This window comes from Nerophis lumbriciformis, linkage group LG24, assembly GCF_033978685.3.
Source record: "Nerophis lumbriciformis linkage group LG24, RoL_Nlum_v2.1, whole genome shotgun sequence".
Taxonomy (NCBI): Eukaryota; Metazoa; Chordata; class Actinopteri; order Syngnathiformes; family Syngnathidae; genus Nerophis; species Nerophis lumbriciformis.
The window spans coordinates 824,334-840,358 of record NC_084571.2 but is presented as its reverse complement, the minus strand read 5'-3'; the positions used below and the strand labels follow the sequence as shown (position 1 = coordinate 840,358).

At 43.1% G+C, this 16,025-nt stretch overlaps 1 protein-coding gene and 1 long non-coding RNA gene across 2 annotated transcripts in view; one reads left to right on the top strand and one right to left on the bottom strand.

Moving 5' to 3' along the window:
• The window catches only part of kcnj19a (potassium inwardly rectifying channel subfamily J member 19a), a 39,474-nt gene extending 37,163 nt beyond the window's left edge, over positions 1 to 2,311 (top strand). The window contains exon 3 of the mRNA XM_061981296.1: positions 1,423 to 2,311. Coding sequence (XP_061837280.1) covers positions 1,423 to 2,081 — 659 coding nt within the window. The 3' untranslated portion in view covers positions 2,082 to 2,311. The remainder of the gene's footprint in view (positions 1 to 1,422) is intronic.
• LOC140679798 (uncharacterized) overlaps positions 1 to 16,025 on the bottom strand; it is an 87,776-nt gene that overhangs the window by 12,769 nt on the left and 58,982 nt on the right. The gene's annotated exons all lie outside the window — the stretch shown is intronic.

Here is a 16,025-nt window from a genome sequence, read left to right as displayed (position 1 = left end):
AATTTTTTTTTCAATAAAGTGGGTTCTTTTCAGAACTGATACAAATTGGACTTTATATCAAATAATTTTCAAAAAATTCAACAGATGAAATGTAGCTATTGTAGCTCATTCTGGCATATTTACTGTGATACTTTTGCTCATGTGTTGATCAATATGCATTGTTCTAGTAAACTTTTGAGTTTTGAGCTTTCTATTTCTAACACCTTTTAGTAGGACTGGGCAATTTGGCTTAAGAATAAAATTTAATTTTTCAGATTTTTTTTCTTCTACTTTTTAAAGAAACCAATAGATACAAACGACAGAGATCATTCATAATAAGTTTCACTTTTATTTGATCAAAAACTAGTTTGAAATGACACTGCATGTTACTCTTAGCAAAACTATTTTTTTTTCAATAAAGTGGGTTCTTTTCAGAACTGATATAAATTGGACTTTATATCAAATCATTTTCAAAAAACAGATTACATTTAGCTATTGTAGCTCATTCTGGCATATTCACTGTGATACTTTTGCTCTTGTGTTGATCAGCATGCATTGTTCTAGTACATTTTTGAGTTTTGAGCTTTCTCTTTTAACACCTTTTAGTAGGTCTGGGCAATTTGGCTTAAGAATAAAATGTGATTTTTTATTTGATCAAAAACTAGTTTGAAATGACACTGCATATCACTCTTAGCAAAATTTTATTTTATTTTTTAAATAAAGTGGGCTCTTTTCAGAACTGATATAAATTGGACTTTATACAAAATATATATATTTTTTTAAATTCAACAAATGAAATTTAGCTACTGTAGCTCATTCTGGCATATTTACTGTGATGCTTTTGCTCGTGTGTTGATCAATATGTTTTGTTATGTTATGTTATTTTCATTTATTATGCACCCCCCAAACAATGCATTGTTCTAGTAAACTTATTCAATATAGAGCTTCCTAAGGGAGGCAAAACTTCTGTCTTGAATAAAATGCTTGTTTAAATAATGTATCAATTAAAAGTGAGGTCATAGGTTAATAAAGACAAATAAATTGCCAGGCGTTTTATATAAATAGGTGCATAGTTGCAAGCTTTTCTTTGCTATGGCTGACAAACACACAACATTCACACCACAAAGCATGATATTAAAAGACTTATTTTTGGCTTGAAAAAAGAAGAAAACCATTTTTTCTTCCGTGCATTAGCCTGGAATAGCAACAGGCGATGACATAACGGGCGAAGGACAAGACTGGACTCCTACTCCCGAGTTAAAAGCGCAGGTTGTAACCACTCAGCCACCTGATCAGGAAAAAATAGGCCTGAAGTGTTTATTGATCGAGAAGAGGACTCACAACCAAAAAGTAACAACAGCATGATCTCCTCCTTACTAGGGTGTGATATTTTCTTTCTAGAACAGGATATTTACTGATGATGATGATGGCATTGTGTTGTAGGCATGACCTGCCAGGCGAGGACCTCATACACCGAGGATGAGGTCCTGTGGGGCCATCGATTCCTGCCTGTGATGTCCTTGGAGGAGGGCTTTTTCCGAGTGGACTACTCCCAATTCCACAGCACATTCGAAGTCCCCACCCCGCCTTATAGCGTCAAAGAGCACGACGAGAAGAACTCCCTGCCTTCCCCGCTTTCCACGCCGGCGCTAACCGAGAGCCACGGCGCGGGGCGCCACCGCGTCTTCTCCGTGGATTGCATCAACGCGTCGGACGACAGGGGGCGCCACGGAGGCGCCGGGAGCCGGCTGCCGAGCAAGCTGCAGAGGATCAGCTCGTCCGGCAAGGAGGACCTGCAGAGGAAGGTGCTGATGCTGAGCTCGCAGCACTCGGAGAAGGCGTGCAGCACGGGCGACCTGCCGCTCAAGCTGCAGCGCCTCGGCTCGTCGTCCGGGCCCGAGGACGAGAACCGGCTGCAGCTCAAGTCGCTCAAGGTGGGCTTCGAGCCCATGACCCAGTCCACAGGAGACCTGTACCAGCACAGCCTCACGCCCACGCTGCCCCCGGTGGCGGTCCCCGTGCGCAGCCCTCTGCTGTCGGCGGGCAGGAGGCCGGAGGACAATTTACCCGCCAAACTTCGCAAGATGAACGCTGAGCGCTAATCTGGCACAGGAAGTCAACCTTGCAAAGCAGCTTGTTTGTACAAACCCCGTTTCCATATGAGTTGGGAAATTGTGTTGGATGTAAATATAAGCGGAATACAATGATTCGCAAATCCTTTTCAAGCCATATTCAATTGAATGCACCACAAAGACAAGATATTTGATGTTCAAACTCATAAACTTTGTTTTTTTTTTTTGCAAATAATAATTAACTTAGAATTTCATGGCTGCAACACGTGCCAAAGTAGTTGGGAAAGGGCATGTTCACCACTGTGTTACATGGCCTTTCCTTTTAACAACACTCAGTAAACGTTTGGGAACTGAGGAGACACATTTTTTAAGCTTCTCAGGTGGAATTCTTTCCCATTCTTGCTTGATGTACAGCTTAAGTTGTTCAACAGTCCGGGGGTCTCCGTTGTGCTATTTTAGGCTTCACACATTTTCAATGGGAGACAGGTCTGGACTACAGGCAGGCCAGTCTAGTACCTGTACTATTTTACTATGAAGCCACGTTGATGTAACACGTGGCTTGGCATTGTCTTGCTGAAATAAGCAGGGGCGTCCATGGTAATGTTACTTGGATGGCAACATATGTTGCTCCAAAAGCTGTATGTACCTTTCAGCATTAATGGTGCCTTCACAGATGTGTAAGTTACCCATGTCTTGGGCACTAATACACCCCCATACCATCACAGATGCTGGCTTTTCAACTTTGCGCCTATAACAATCCGGATGGTTCTTTTCCTCTTTGGTCCGGAGGACACGACGTCCACAGTTTCCAAAAACAATTTGAAATGTGGACTCGTCAGACCACAGAACACTTTTCCACTTTGTATCAGTCCATCTTAGATGAGCTCAGGCCCAGCGAAGCCGACGGCGTTTCTGGGTGTTGTTGATAAACGGTTTTCGCCTTGCATAGGAGAGTTTTAACTTGCACTTACAGATGTAGCGACCAACTGTAGTTACTGACAGTGGGTTTCTGAAGTGTTCCCGAGCCCATGTGGTGATATCCTTTACACACTGATGTCGCTTGTTGATGCAGTACAGCCTGAGGGATGGAAGGTCACGGGCTTAGCTGCTTACGTGCAGTGATTTCTCCAGATTCTCTGAACCCTTTGATGATATTACGGACAGTAGATGGTGAAATCCCTAAATTCCTTGCAATAGCTGGTTGAGAAAGGTTTTTCTTAAACTGTTCAACAATTTGCTCACGCATTTGTTGACAAAGTGGTGACCCTCGCCCCATCCTTGTTTGTGAATGACTGAGCATTTCATGGAATCTACTTTTATACCCAATCATGGCACCCACCTGTTCCCAATTTGCCTGTTCACCTGTGGGATGTTCCAAATAAGTGTTTGATGAGCATTCCTCAACTTTATCAGTATTTATTGCCACCTTTCCCAACTTCTTTGTCACGTGTTGCTGCCATCAAATTCTAAAGTTAATGATTATTTGCAACAACAAAAAAAGTGTTTATGAGTTTGAACATCAAATATGTTGTTGTTGTAGCATATTCAACTGAATATGGCTTGAAAAGGATTTGCAAATCATTGTATTCTGTTTATATTTACATCTAACACAATTTCCCAACTCATATGGAAACGGGGTTTGTAAATCAAACAATGAACTTTCCTCTCTGCTGGGACGTGTCATTGCACAGATGGACCCTGCATGAAAATCATCACTTGTTAGGAAATCTTAGTTTTATCTATGAATAAATTATATTCAGCTCTTTGCTCCGCCTCTTGTGTTTTGTGTTGGACTGTGCGTTGTCAGGTCAGCAGTCAAATCCTTTCCTTTTGTCCCTCTGGAAAGCCGCACTCGACGCGGAGCCTTTTTGCAGCGCCGGTGAATAAAGTGCACATGCGGGAGAGGATACTGAACCGAGCCTCCTATGGGGTCCTTTTTATTTGGATTTTTACAAAGGAGTGTTTATTAGGGGATAATAAGATGGTGTCAAACACACTCTGCTTACATGAACGTGTCAAAGCAGTCTCACGCTGTCCAGTGTCCACCTGGGGCCTCATGTATCAAGCGTGCGGACGTACAGAAACCTGGCGTAGGCCTTTTTCACTGCAAAGTTGAGATGTTACAAGAGGTAAAGCCCCACTTAAGAACTTTCCGGGGTTTTTTTGCGGCGCCAGTGGACCAAAGCGGTATTGTTTTTGCCTGAAGGAAGACCACATTTCTCATCAGGATAGCGTCGTAAATCGTCAGAAACTACTGTCACGAATAGAGTTGTCCGATAATGGCTTTTTTTGACGATATCCGATATTCCGATATTGTCCAACTCTTAATTACCGATTCCGATATCAACCGATACCGATATATACAGTCGTGGAATTAACACATTATTATGCCTAATTTTGTTGTGATGCCCCGCTGGATGCATTAAACAATGTAACAAGGTTTTCCAAAATAAATCAACTCAAGTTATGGAAAAAAATGCCAACATGGCACTGCCATATTTAATATTGAAGTCACAAAGTGCATTATTTTTTTTAACATGCCTCAAAACAGCAGCTTGGAATTTGGGACATGCTCTCCCTGAGAGAGCATGAGGAGGTTGAGGTGGGGGGATAGGAGGTAGCGGGGGGTGTATATTGTAGCGTCCCGGAAGAGTTAGTGCTGCAAGGGGTTCTGGGTATTTGTTCTGTTGTGTTTATGTTGTGTTACGGTGCGGATGTTCTCCCGAAATGTGTTTGTCATTCTTGTTTGGTGTGGGTTCACAGTGTGGCGCATATTTGTAGCAGTGTAAAGTTGTTTATACGGCCACCCTCAGTGTGACCTGTATGGCTGTTGACCAAGTATGCCTTGCATTCACTTGTGTGTGTGAAAAGCCGTAGATATTATGTGATTGGGCCGGCACGCAAAGGAAGTGCCTTTAAGGTTTATTGGCGCTCTGTAATTCTCCCTACTTTCGTGTACACAGCGGCGTTTTAAAAAGTCATAAATTTTACTTTTTGAAACTGATACCGATAATTTTGAAACCGATACCGATAATTTCCGCTATTACATTTTAAAGCATTTATCGGCCGATAATATCGGCAGTCTGATATTATCGGACATCCCTAGTCACGTACAGTACATACAAACTGACACGATATTACCACAATGATTCAGTATTGCTATTTTTTCTACACTAGGAATTTACATATTTTACTCAGACTCAAACTTTATATTTATGGTTTGCAGTCATCGCATGTTTTTTTCTCCATACAGTCCTTTTGAGTTTGTTAAAGTTAAAGTACCATTGATAGTCACACACACACTAGGTGTGGTGAAATGATCCTCTACATTTGATCCATCCCCTTGTGACCCCCCATGCAAGGTGAGGGGAGCAGTGAGCATCAGAGGTGGCCGCGCTCAGGAATCATTTTGGTGATTTAACCCCCGATTCCAACCCTTGATGCTGAGTGTCAAGCAGGGAGTTAATGGGTCCCATTTTTATAGTCTTTGGTATGACTCAGCCAGGGTCTGAACTCTCAACCTACCGATCTCAGGGCAGACACTCTAACCACTGGGCCACTGAGCAGGTTTGTTGCATGGCTGGTCGTGTCAGTGTGGAACTGCAAACTATCAAGCTGGTGTTTAAGTCGGGGTCCACGTTAATCAATTCATGGTAATGTGTGTAAGGTGTGTAATTCGTTGTGAGTTCATGCACTGTGTTGGTTTTGTTCTTTGAACAAGGTGATGTTCATGCACAGTTCATTTTGTGCACTAGTAAAAAAAACATATGACTCTTGAATTTGAAAAAAATATATATGTGAAGTGAATTATATTTATATAGCGCTTTTCTCTAGTGACTCAAAGCGCTTTACATAGTGAAACCCAATATCTAAATTACATTTAAACCAGTGTGGGTGGCACTGGGAGCAGGTGGCTAAAGTGTCTTGCCCAAGGACACAACGGCAGTGACTAGGATGGCGAAAGCGGGGATCGAACCTGGACGGCCACTCTACCAACCGAGCTATACCGCCCCAATATATATATGTTTTTCACTAAAGAAGGGTTCGGTGAATGCACATATGAAACTGGTGGGGTTCGGTATCTCCAACAAGGTTAAGAACCACTGCACTGGAGTATAAGTCGCATTTTTGGGGGAAATTTATTTGATAAAACCCAACACCAAGAATAGACATTTGAAAGGCAATTTAAAATAAATAAAGAATAGTGAACAACAGGCTGAATAAGTGTACGTTATATGAGGCATAAATAACCAACTGGTATGTTAACGTAACATATTATGGTAAGAGTCATTCAAATAACTATAACATATAGAACATGCTATACGTTTACCAAACAATCTGTCACTCCTAATCGCTAAATCCCATGAAATCTTATACGTCTAGTCTCTTACGTGAATGAGCTAAATAAAATAATATTATTTGATATTTTACGGTAATGTGTTAATAATTTCACACATAAGTCGCTCGAAGTCATCCACTTCAGTAAGAGAGTGACCCCGGTGGAGCCCATCAAGATCCAGAGCAGTACAAGTACCTGGGAGTCCACTTGAACAGCAGACTGGACTGGAAGGACAACAGCAAAGCTGTATACAAGAAGGGCATAGGCAGACTCTTTTTCCTGAGGAAGCTTAGGTCCTTTAATGTGTGCAGCAAGCTGTTGGAGATATTTTATCACTGTTGTGGCCAGTGCCCTGTATTTTGCAGTGGTTTGTTGGGGGAGCAGCACCAGCAAAATGGACTCAAACTGGATTGATAAACTGATCCGGGAAACCGGCCAAACTATTGGCACGCAGTTGGAGGCGTTTGTGTCAGTGAGGGACAGGAGGACAGTGGACAAACTGCTGGCCATCATGGACAATCCTGCCCACCCACTCCACCTGACAATTAAGGGACAGCGGAGTTCATACTCCAACAGGCTCCTTCAACTTCCTTCCCGCACTGCGCGATTCAAGAACTCCTTCATTCCACACTCCATCCAGCTGTATAATTGTCATGTCTGTGTAATCATGTTTTGTTTTAGTCATGTTTTGTTTTGTTTAGTTATTGGACTCTTTAGTTTCTGGCTTTTCACTCCCTTGTCTTGTTTCCATAGTTACCCATTAGTTTCACCTGTTCCACGTTTGGACTCATTGTGCACCCTTGTTTGTCACCATAGCAACCCATTAGTTTTCACCTGTCACGTCACGCACCTGTTTCACGTTTTGAGTCACGCACCTGTTTTCACTAATCATGTCTGTAGTATATAAGTTCATTGTTTTCAGTTTGTCTTTCTGGCGACATCCGGATTCATACCCCTGTCACACTCTGTTTACCTCTGCGCACTTCATAGTCCATGCCAAGTAAGTTTTTGTTTATTAATGCCACAGTTAGTGTTTTTGTTTCATTGTTCACAGTTTCTGCCTATGTGCAAGTTTTGTTTTCAATAGCCTAGTTTTGTACCTCCGCCATTGTGCGCGCTTTTCGTTTGTTCTTTTTTGATATATTAAATAAAACATGTACTTACATTCCCGTCTCGCCCGAGCCAACTTTCCGTTGCCTTCCGGAAAAGCAAACACCCAGGACCAAGTCGTGACAATAATCACTCGCCATACAGCAATAGATGATATCTGCCTATTACCTGACACCTGACATGTTAGCTACTTCTCTTTGTTTATAATGTTTATAATGTCTATTTTCTATTTCCTGCTGGATCTACTCTCTATTTTATTCTGCTGCTGTCACATATACTGTATGTACTGTAATATTGTACATGGTCATTGGTATATATTGTATATATGTTATAGACATAATATAGTATATCTGTACAGTGTTGGGACTAACGCGTCATAAAGTAACGCGTTACTGTAACGCCGTTAGTTTCGGCGTTAACTAGTAATCTAACGCGTTATTTTCTATATTCAGTAACTCAGTTACCGTTACTACATGATGCGTTACCGCGTTATTTTACGTTACTTTTGATGTAGTATCGGCTAGAAACAGAAGCGCTGCGGTGTCGTTCTTCTGAATCTTCCTCTGTCACAAGCCGGAGAGAAGAAAAGAGGCGCGGTCTATGTGTGTGTCTGGGTGTGGGTGTGGGGAGGGGAGGCACACACGTGATCCGCGGTTTGATATATGAAACAAAACAAAAAAAAGTTGTTGGCACGTTCAGTCCACACACAGCGTGGTCATGGCGAGCGGAGTAACGGAGGAGCTTGAACGCCCCGCGCCATTGAATCGGTGTGTTTATAGGTGCAGACTCGGTTGTGCAAAACGAGGGTTTTAAACACATGCTGAACGTGCTTGAACCACGTTACGACATCCCGTCGCGCACCCACTTCAGCAATAAGATTGTGCCAGATCTTTATGAGCAGGAGAAGAAAAAAGTTGTGGATGAACTATCCCGAGCATCATCTGTTGCGCTCATGACAGACGGGTGGACGTCCAGCGGAACTATAAGCGCTCACTTCATCACAGCAGACTGGGAGATGAGAAGACACGCCCCCTCTACGAGAGTCACCTTGCGCAGGTACTGACACAAGCAGTGGAGGAATGGAAGATAAAGATATCCCAGTCACACGTGATAATGCCAAAAATCAAATAATGACAGAGAATGAGGCAGGACTGGGACCACAGATAGGTGCTTTGCACATGTAGTGAATTTGGCATCACAGAAGGGAATCTCAGTCAATAGGATGGAGCGCCTCTTTGGGAGGATCAGGAAGGTTTCTTACTTCCACCCAAGCACAACAGTTGCTCATGTGCTTAAGACAAAGCAAGAAATGCTAAAGCTGCCTGCTCATACATGATGTCCCAACGAGGTGGAACTCCACTTATGATATGTTGGAGCAGCAGGCAGCTATATACTCTGCATTGACCCACAACACCCTGAAGACAAATGTCACCCTGTCTGATGATGATGTGAGAGTGGCAGGTGAGGTCCTCCAGGTGCTTAAACCCCTCAAAAGTGTTACATCTCTACTGAGCACTGAAACTTCACCATCTGTGTCAGTGATCCTGCCACTGAAAACAAGGATTCTACAATCCATGGCTCCAAGTGTGGAAGAAAGCAGCATCACTCCAGATGTCAGCCTTTATTTCACTACCTATGTTTCAAGGAAGATGATGTGCCTTCTTATGTTGCACTTTAACTTGTTTTTTTATTAATGGTCATTGGTCCAAGTTTAAGGAAAGGAGGAATGCCTTTTTATGTTGCACTGTTTTTCATTAATTATGTTAAAAGGAAAATAAAAATGCATGTCAAGTTGATCAACAGATTGTATTATTGTCCAGTGCAATAACAGTACTGAAATGAAAGCTAAAAGGGCATTAATGGGAGCTTTAAAAAACAAAAAGAAGAAAAAAAGAAGTAACTAAATAGTTACTTTTCACAGTAATGCATTACTTTTTGGTGTAAGTAACTGAGTTACTTTTGAAATAAAGTAACTAGTAACTGTAACTAGTTACTGGTTTTCAGTAACTAACCCAACACTGTATCTGTATATATATTATTCTGTACACATATTATGTATATATTCGTATATATGTTAGATTTTTTTATCGCTGTATTAGTCTGTTTATACCTGCATTGTCCTTTCCATCCTTACACTTTCCATCATTGTAACTGAGCTACTGTGTTGAACAATTTCCCTTGTGGATCATTAAAGTTTGTCTAAGTCTAAGTCTAAATCTCCTGAGTAGAAGTCGCACCCCCGGCCAAACTATGAAAAAAACTGCGATTTATAATCCAAAAATACGGTACATCTCAATTTAGGCCGTATCACACTGCTTTTTTATTTTCATCCACTTGACTTTTTCCGAGGCCAAGATTTTCCAAACAGGAGACTTTAAAGGGGAACATTATCACCAGACCCATGTAAGCGTCAATATATACCATGATGTTGCAGAAAAAAAGACCATATATTTTTTTAACTGATTTCCGAACTCTAAATGGGTGAATTTTGGCGAATTAAACGCCTTTCTATTATTCGCTCTCGGAGCGATGACGTCACAGCAATCCGCCATTTTCTCAAACACATTACAAACACCGAGTCAAATCAGCTCTGTTATTTTCCGTTTTTTCGACTGTTTTCCGTACCTTGGAGACATCATGCCTCGTGGGTGTGTTGTCGGAGGGTGTAACAACACCAACAGGGACGGATTCAAGTTGCACCAGTGGCCCAAAGATGCCAAAGTGGCAAGAAATTGGACGAATGTTGTTGAAAATACGAGGGTGTGGGGAAAGCCGACGAAAATGGTCAGTCGTTTGTTCCGCACACTTTACCGACGAAAGCTATGCTACGACAGAGATGGCAAGAATGTGTGGATATCCTGCGACACTCAAAGCAGATGCATTTCCAACGATCAAGTCAAAGAAATCTGCCGCCAGACCCCCATTGAATCTGCCGGAGTGTGTGAGCAATTCAGGGACAAAGGACCTCGGTAGCACGGCAAGCAATGGCGGCAGTTTGTTCCCGCAGACGAGCGAGCTAAACCCCCCTGGATGTCTTGGCTCACACCGTCCCTTATGCCACCGAAGATGATCAAGAGAAGAATATCGACCCTAGCTTCCCTGGCCTGCTGACATCAACTCCAAAACTGGACAGATCAGCTTTCAGGAAAAGAGAGCGGTTGAGGGTATGTCTACAGAATATATTAATTGATGAAAACTTTATTCATTACTCGCGGTTTTACGTAAATTATTATACATAAACTGTGTTTACCAATAATTTAGCTTAAAACATTACAACACTTAAAAACAAACACATACCAATCGTTGGTTAGAAGGCGATCGCCGAATTCGTCCTCGCTTTCTCCCGTGTCGCTGGCTGTCGTGTCGTTTTCGTCGGTTTCGCTTGCATACGGTTCAAACCGATATGGCTCAATAGCTTCAGTTTCTTCTTCAATTTCGCTTAAGCCGCTGAAATCCGAGTCTGAATCTGAGCTAATGTCGCTATACCTTGCTGTCCATCCGCTATGTTTGTTTGTATTGGCATCACTATGTGACGTCACAGGAAAATGGACGGGTGTATATAACGATGGTTAAAATCAGGCACTTTGAAGCTTTTTTTAGGGATATTGCGTGATGGGTAAAATTTTGAAAAAAAATTTGAAAAATAAAATAAGCCACTGGGAACTGATTTTTAATGGTTTTAACCCTTCTGAAATTATGATAATGTTCCCCTTTAACAACAGACAAGGGTTTTTCCAAGCTCGTGCTTCTCCTTGGCATAATCGCCAGCCAGGATTCCCGCTTGCAAAAGGCTGAGGTGCGCTGGATTCATCCAAGAAGAAACATGTCCTGTCCCTCACTTCCAATGTGTGCGTACGAATACATGATGTATTGCTACACCTCTACAAATTCAATTATTTTTATTTTTTTTAGAAAGTGCTGCAGGCCATCATAAAACGGAATCTGCGACACTTTGGACAGCCCTGATGTAATAAAAGAGAGTGTGCATTTAGTTTACCCTTAAGGCACCAATAAAGTGTTGATTATTTTTATAGCTCTCAATGACGATGGCGTGAAAGAACAAAGAGCATGAGATGGGGTGCGGGTGGAGAACCAGCATTTGGTTCTCATCAAGAGCACTTTAATTTCAGCAAGAAGGCACCAATCAATACTCCGAGGGGCTTTTCCTGCTTTAACAGCTCACTTGGAGCTGCTTACTAGGACGCTGCAGCTTTGACCACCCACTCAGTTTGCAAAGCGCTTCTCCATACCTGATTGCATTCATTCACGTCGTGTATGTTGTGTGTGAGAAAATTACAGCCAAGAATGAAGAAGGAGAGCATTACAAAGCATCCATAACAGGAGCCAATCAATATGGGTGCTAAAGAATGTTCTAACGGTCCAAAGCAGTTCTAATTTTCACCTCACTTATGACATCACTTTTTGGCAGGAAGCCACTTCACTATCGAAATAAGAATATAGATTGTGGAGTTATTCTAATTCTGGGTGTAGCCAGGACCGGTTGGGCAAACTCCCATGCACCCTCAAGGACCCTGCCGAGAGTATAGAGCTGGTCCACAGTTCCACGACCAGGACGAAAATGAGTTTCCTCCACCGGGTGGCGGGGCTCTCCCTTAGAGATAGGGTGAGAAGCTCTGCCATCCGGGGGGAGCTCAAAGTAAAGCCGCTGCTCCTCCACATCGAGAGGAGCCAGATGAGGTGGTTCGGGCATCTGGTCAGGATGCCACCCGAGCGCCTCCCTAGGGAGGTGTTTAGGGCATGTCCGACCGGTAGGAGGCCACGAGGAAGACCCAGGACACGTTGGGAAGACTATGTCTCTTGGCTGGCCTGGGAACGCCTCGGGATCCCCCAGGAAGAGCTGGACGAAATGGCTGGGGAGAGGGAAGTCTGGGCTTCCCTGCTTAGGTTGCTTCCCCCGCGACCCGACCTCGGATAAGCGGAAGAAGATGGATGGATGGATGGATGTAGCCAGGAACCATTTTGTGCTCAGTAAAAAGTACATCGCTGACATTTTAGAGCAGGGGTGTCCAAACTTTTTCACTGAGGACCGCACACTGAATCAATCAAAGCACAAAAGGAGGCCATTTTTGATATTTTTCATTTTCAAAAGCAGTTCAAACCATACTTGCAAACCCTCCCGAATTTCCCGGGAGACTCCCGAATTTCAGTGGCCCTCCCAAAAATCTCCCGGGGCAACCATTCTCCCGAATTTCTCCCGATTTCCACCCGGACAACAATATTGGGGGTGCCTTAAAGACGTCCTCTCCCACGTGAAACCTTCACCCCTTAACAGCCGCATGCTGTCCAGGCGTCTGCTTTTCCTCCATATAAACAGCGTGCCGGCCCAGTCACATAATAATGTAGCGTTGGACGGGTTTAACAATGGACTTTACTCGAAGATGTCAAGAAATGCTGACACGTTGAATGATCTTTTATCTTGTTTAACGATAACGTTCATTTCAAGCACACACACACAAGTGAATGCAAGTCATACTTGGTCAACAGCCATTCAGGTCACACTGAGGGTGGCCGTATAAACTGTTACAAATATGCGCCACACTGTGGACCCACACCAAACAAGAATGACAAACACATTTCGGGAGAACATCCGCACCATAACACAACATAAACACAACAGAACAAATACCCAGAACCCCTTGCAGCACTAACTCTTCCGGGACGCCACAATAACATCTACGGCTTTTGGAACTCAGTGCACAACTGCACACACAACAAAAAGGAGACGAAGCAGAAGAATGAAGAAGAGACATGGCGACGACGAGTAAGAAGAAGAAATACGCCTGCAAGTTCCAAAATTATTGGAAAAAATCATTTCATTTCATCCAGGACAGCTCGAAGGGGAAGGGGTATGCTGCCTGCACCTCAACCCCGCCCCCCAACACCCCCCATCTCCCGAATTCAGAGGTCTCCATCCATCCATCCATCCATCTTCTTCCGCTTATCCGAGGTCGGGTCGCGGGGGCAGCAGCCTAAGCAGGGAAGCCCAGACTTCCCTCTCCCCAGCCACTTCGTCCAGCTCCTCCCAAGGGATCCCGAAGCGTTCCCAGGCCAGCCGGGAGACATAGTCTTCCCAACGTGTCCTGGGTCTTCCCCGTGGCCTCCTACCGGTCGGACGTGCCCTAAACACCTCCCGAGGGAGGCGATCGGGTGGCATCCTGACCAGATGCCTGAACCACCTCATCTGGCTCCTCTCCTTCGGAGGTCTCAAAGTTGGCAAGTATGATTCAAACTTGATGTAAATATCTTGACATATAGGAGACTTATTATACAAGTAGATCAGGCAGCAGCTCACACATTCTCATACTTTCTCTAACATCCAGGAAGAAATTATGTCAGCCAGCTTGAAAAAGGTCTCAATTTGTCCATTTTTAGTGCGATAATGTTCATTGTCATTTCTGTTATCATTTACTGATACTTTGCTCTCATTTTTCGTATCACATTTCTACATATCATATTTGCTAATGTTGTTTTCTCTCTAGCTTAACCCCCTTTTGTCACTACAATTGTCGCCTCTGTCTTCCTTTCCCCACCTATAAAAATGGGACCCATTACCTCCCTGCTTGGCACTCAGCATCAAGGGTTGGAATTGGGGGTTAAATCACCAAAAATGATTCCCGGGCGCAGCCACCGCTGCTGCTCACTGCTCCCCTCACCTCTCAGGGGGTGATCAAGGGTGATGGGTCAAATGCAGAGAATAATTTCACCACACCTAGTGTGTGTGTGACAATCATTGGTACTTTAACTTTAACTTTATAATAACAAATCCGTTCAATAAAGTGTCATGACTTGGACTGTGGAGTTTTTGTTTTCCCAAGATGCAAAAGGATTTGGATCGGACATGGCTTGAAAGTAAATACATTTTTAATAATAACACTCAAAAGAACAAAAGGCGCGCTCAAGGCGGATGTACAAACTTGACTAATGAAAACAAAAGACTTGCACGGGGGCAAACAACTATGAACAATAAAAAACACTAACTGTGGCAATAATAAACAAACTTACTTGGCATGGACATGAAGTGCGCAGACGTGGACAGAGTGTGACAGGGGGCATAAATGCGAGGATAGCAGGGTGAGAAAGGCTATGACTCCAGGACGAACAACAGAAAATGAAAAGCTTAAATAACAGACATGATTAACAACAGGTGCGTGACTCAAAACAGGTGCGTGACATGACAGGTGAAACTAATGGGTAACTATGGTGACAAGACAAGGGAGTGAAAAAGCCAGAAACTAAACAAAACATGACTAAGACAAAACATGATTTACACAGACATGACATAAAGTCAAATACAAATAAGGCAACAAGAGAAGTATCCAACACTTCTCCTTTCCAAAGTAAACCTGTACAGCAAATATGGACAACTACATCAACTATATGGTTTGCCTGAGTGGCTGGACAGGACAAAAAAAAGAAAAGTTTCAACTACAAGCTACGTGAAGGGGTCCAGAATTTTTTTTATTTAAATGTTTACAATATTTCAGGGTTGTATGTATTAAATCCATAAACTATTATAACATTTTATAAAATGAGTTGAGTTATTGTGATGTAGACAAATTACATATTTTTACTAGGACTGCCGATATTATCGGCCGATAAATGCTTTAAAATGTAACATCGGAAATTATCGGTATCGGTTTCAAAAAGTAACATTTATGACTTTTTAAAACGCCGCTGTACGGAGTGGTACACGGACGTAGGGAGAACTGCGTCTCCCAGTCATACTTGCCAACCCTCCCGATTTTCCCGGGAAACTCCCGGATTTCAGTGCCCCTCCCGAAAATCTCCCGAGGCAACCGATCTCCCGAATTTCTCCCGATTTCCACCCAGACAACAACATTGGGGGCGAGCCTTAAAGGCACTGCTTTTGCAGTCACATAATATCTACGGCTTTTCACACACACAAGTGAATGCACCACATACTTGGTCAACAGCCATACAGGTCACACTGAGGGTGGCCGTATAAACAACTTTAACACTGTTACACATATGCGCCACACTGTCAACCCACACCAAACAAGAATGACAAACACATTTCAGGAGAACATCCGCACCGTAACACAACACAAACACAACAGAACAAATACCCAGAACCCCTTGCAGCACTAACTCTTCCGGGATGCTACAATATACACCCCCCCGCTACTCCCTACTTCCCCCACCTAGACCCCGCCCTCTCCCAACCCCGCCCACCTCAACCTCCTCATGCTCTCTCAGGGAGAGCATGTCCCAAATTCCAAGCTGCTGTTTTGAGGCATGTTAAAAAAAAATGATGCACTTTGTGACTTCAATAATAAATATGGCAGTGCCATGTTGGCATTTTTTTCCATTTTATTTTGGAAAACCTTGTTACATTGTTTAATGCATCCAGCTGGGCATCACAACAAAATTAGGCATAATAATGTGTTAATTCCACGATTGTATATATCGGTTTCGGTTGATATCGGAATCGGTAATTAAGAGTTGGACAATATCGGAATATCGGCAAAAAAGCCATTATCGGA